This window comes from Protopterus annectens, chromosome 2.part0, assembly GCF_019279795.1.
Source record: "Protopterus annectens isolate FY-2018-M chromosome 2.part0, PAN1.0, whole genome shotgun sequence".
Classification (NCBI taxonomy): Eukaryota; Metazoa; Chordata; order Ceratodontiformes; family Protopteridae; genus Protopterus; species Protopterus annectens.
Genome location: NC_056728.1, coordinates 855,334,693 through 855,337,701, shown reverse-complemented (window position 1 = coordinate 855,337,701; position 3,009 = coordinate 855,334,693). Strand labels below are relative to the sequence as shown.

At 35.0% G+C, this 3,009-nt stretch overlaps 1 protein-coding gene across 2 annotated transcripts in view; it reads left to right on the top strand.

Moving 5' to 3' along the window:
• FKTN (fukutin) overlaps positions 1 to 2,514 on the top strand; it is a 553,910-nt gene extending 551,396 nt beyond the window's left edge. Inside the window, exon 9 of one of the 2 annotated variants that reach the window (XM_044061118.1) lies at positions 827 to 2,514. In XM_044061118.1, the coding sequence (XP_043917053.1) occupies positions 827 to 1,040 (214 nt within the window). In that variant the 3' untranslated portion in view covers positions 1,041 to 2,514. The remainder of the gene's footprint in view (positions 1 to 826) is intronic. The other variant, XM_044061119.1, reaches the window with a different exon arrangement.
• The last annotated feature ends 495 nt before the right edge of the window (positions 2,515 to 3,009 follow it).

Genomic DNA, 3,009 nt, shown 5'->3' with positions numbered 1-3,009 from the left:
CTTGGTGTTCATGTCTCAAACAATATAATAAACTGGTTATGATCAGCGACCCAGTCATAATTCTGTATATCAAGACTTAACTACTTAAATTCTCTTAATCTGTGCATATAACAGGAAAGGTGGCAAATTATCTTATTACTAGAAGCAGAGATAGTTTCGTAAAGATTAATAATTAAAAAAAGTTACACTTTTTGTGAACTTTGTAACACTTCTTTCCACTATGGTACTTATGCAAATGTTTTACCCATTAAAATTAATTTTACATCTTAAACTCTGCAGTAACAAATATTTCATTTTCTTAACCAGCAAGCAAAATGTGTTACTTCTATGTTTCTGTCTTTAATAGTAAAAGCATTATGTAATAAAAGAAGTAATTTTTTTACCTTCATTTTAATATGTATATTGTATATGTGTTTGCATACACACACACAATATATGTATGTATACGTTTGTGTGTGTGTGTATATGTATATATATATATATATATATATATATATGTGTGTGTATGTGTGTGTGTGTGTATGTATAGATTGGACGGGTTTGGTATTACTACTCTTTTATTACATTTGGGAAGTTTAGACAGGTGAAATGTTTTACTTTTGACTTCCTGTCATTTTTATCTTCTGTATTTTGTAATAAAAATTTTGAAGTAATTTTGTGCCTACATTTTCAGAAATGCATTGGTATGGTTTTGAGCAGATTTGGTATTATAGCTTTTTATTAAAGATAGGACATTTAGTCACATGAAATGCGTTGCTTCTGTCATACACCTTCTGTGAGTGTTGTGATCTGCTTGACTTTATATTGCTTTTTTTTTCTTTATTAGATACATTTTTCCCTTATTCACCCTCTGCTGGACAGAACTTCTAGAAGTCAAGGTACAGGTACCTTGTGAAACTCTTGACTACATTGAAGCAAATTATGGAAAGAAGTGGGAGGTTCCAGTAAAAGTATGGGACTGGAAAAGCTCTCCTTCCAATGTTCAGGCGAATGGAATTTGGCCCATCAGTGAATGGGATGATGTCATTCAAGTCTACTGAGCTCCATTAATAGGACAGAACTGGACTGGTGCTTGTAGACCTAGAACTGGAAGCTAATTGTTTATATCAGAGTGTCTGGCGGCTATTTTCTGTCAAGTAAAACATTAACTACTAAATTACAGACTAACAGAGTAAGTACTTTTCACATCAAGAAATATTTTCCTCCGTGGTACATGTTGATCAGGTACAACCATTTGAGAAAAAAATATTCCAAGAAGTGGAACATCTCTTTAAATAATGTTCTGTAATCTTTCTTGTAGTATTGCAAACTGTAATTGACAAATTAGTTAAATAAGATTCCTTGTCTGGTGTGAAAACTGATGATCTCTCATAGGACAAAGTGGAAACAAGTAGTTGCCCAGAATAATAGACTTTTAGTCTGTCTGGAACATTCTGTGAAGTTTTCTAAAGCCCAGGTATGTTTTTGCCTAGCCTGCATTTACTGATAGGTATTGGACAATGTCCATTGATTGCATGGTATATGCAAAACAAATAATCTGCACTCTATTGAAATTTTTAAAATAATCTCTAGGAAAAAGTTGGATATTGTTCCAAGTGAGCAGTGTGCAGCTGGTAGTAGTGCTGTTTGACTTTTTCCTTGTGTAGTCTTCACATGTAGATTATGCCATTTACCTGACATCCAGATAAACGGTTAAGATTTTTCAGAAGTGTTGAATACCAGACTCGGTCCTGCCTACTATCACATCATGTGGGCACTGCTGCAGAAATGCAAGTAACAGTGTCAGTTTTCAGAGCTGCTAAACAGTGACTCCTTTTCAACTGAACTGAGCATTTTAATATGTCCATTAGACATTCTGTCCTCTTCCAGATAATGGCGATACTGACTACCTTTTAAATGAGTGTGTTTGAATTCGTCTTTCTACAGTTTGTGTTGTGGTTGTTCCAACTGTTATAAGTGTTTGGACAGTTCGTAGGTGCTTCCTAGGCTATTGTTCTGTGAGGGTTGCGAGAAGCCTCCCCCGGCATTCCCATGGTAATTATTAGCGTTTATATTTTGCAAAATGAATTTCCAAAGAAGATAAGTGTATGTTGTGTACTTAACTTCCCCTCGACCTCTTAGCGCAAGAAATTTGGACAAACCCAAAAATAATGGAGGAACAAAGGACTAAAATCGAAGACATATTTTAAGTATTGTTCTTACAAACTTAGAAAGTTAATAGAGTAACATGTTTTGCACTTGCATGCATTTTCTGAAAAATATGAATTCTGCAATTCAGATGTCTAGCATTATTACATGGCTTCAAGTCCTTAGTGATTTGCCAGAAAAAACACAGTTTTTATATGAGGAGCAGTCTAAAAATATGAGGCAAAAATCTGGACGTTCTTTGAAAATCTGTATTTGTGTACCCTTTGTTTCTTTTATCAATGAGGGCTATTGGTGTTAAATCAGCATGAATTTGCAGTTACCCATATGTCCATCCAAGTTAAGTTTGAATAAAATAAGAGAAATCTGCTTTGTTTGGAGGGGGAGCTGCTTGCACAGAAGAGGTGTTTTCTATGATATGTACCTGTCCCACCATAATGCTCTGTTAGTCTTGCAGAACAGCTTACCATCCATTGAGGATTTTTTTCTGACACCAATGGACTTCCAAATGTGTAATAGGTTTGATAGAACAGGGTTTGTTGAGACTATGCAAGTGAGGCAGAGGTAATCTCTTAGTATTCTGTATGATACCAAGAAGAGAGTCAAGACTCTGAGGTAGTCAACTTAGTTTTTTATGATTTTAGGTCCTTGATGTTTTAGTAAGGAAGTGTTGTTTACGCCATCTGTGGCAAGTGTTTGGATATGTACATACAAAAAAGGGCATTATACTCAATGTTTGGCATAATGAGTGATGAGTACAGAGATACAATAACGTCCTTGGATCATGATGTCTTTAAATTGTGGAATGGAACAAGACTTCCTTACAGTAGTGGATACATGGCAGTCAAAGTCCGTGTACATTCC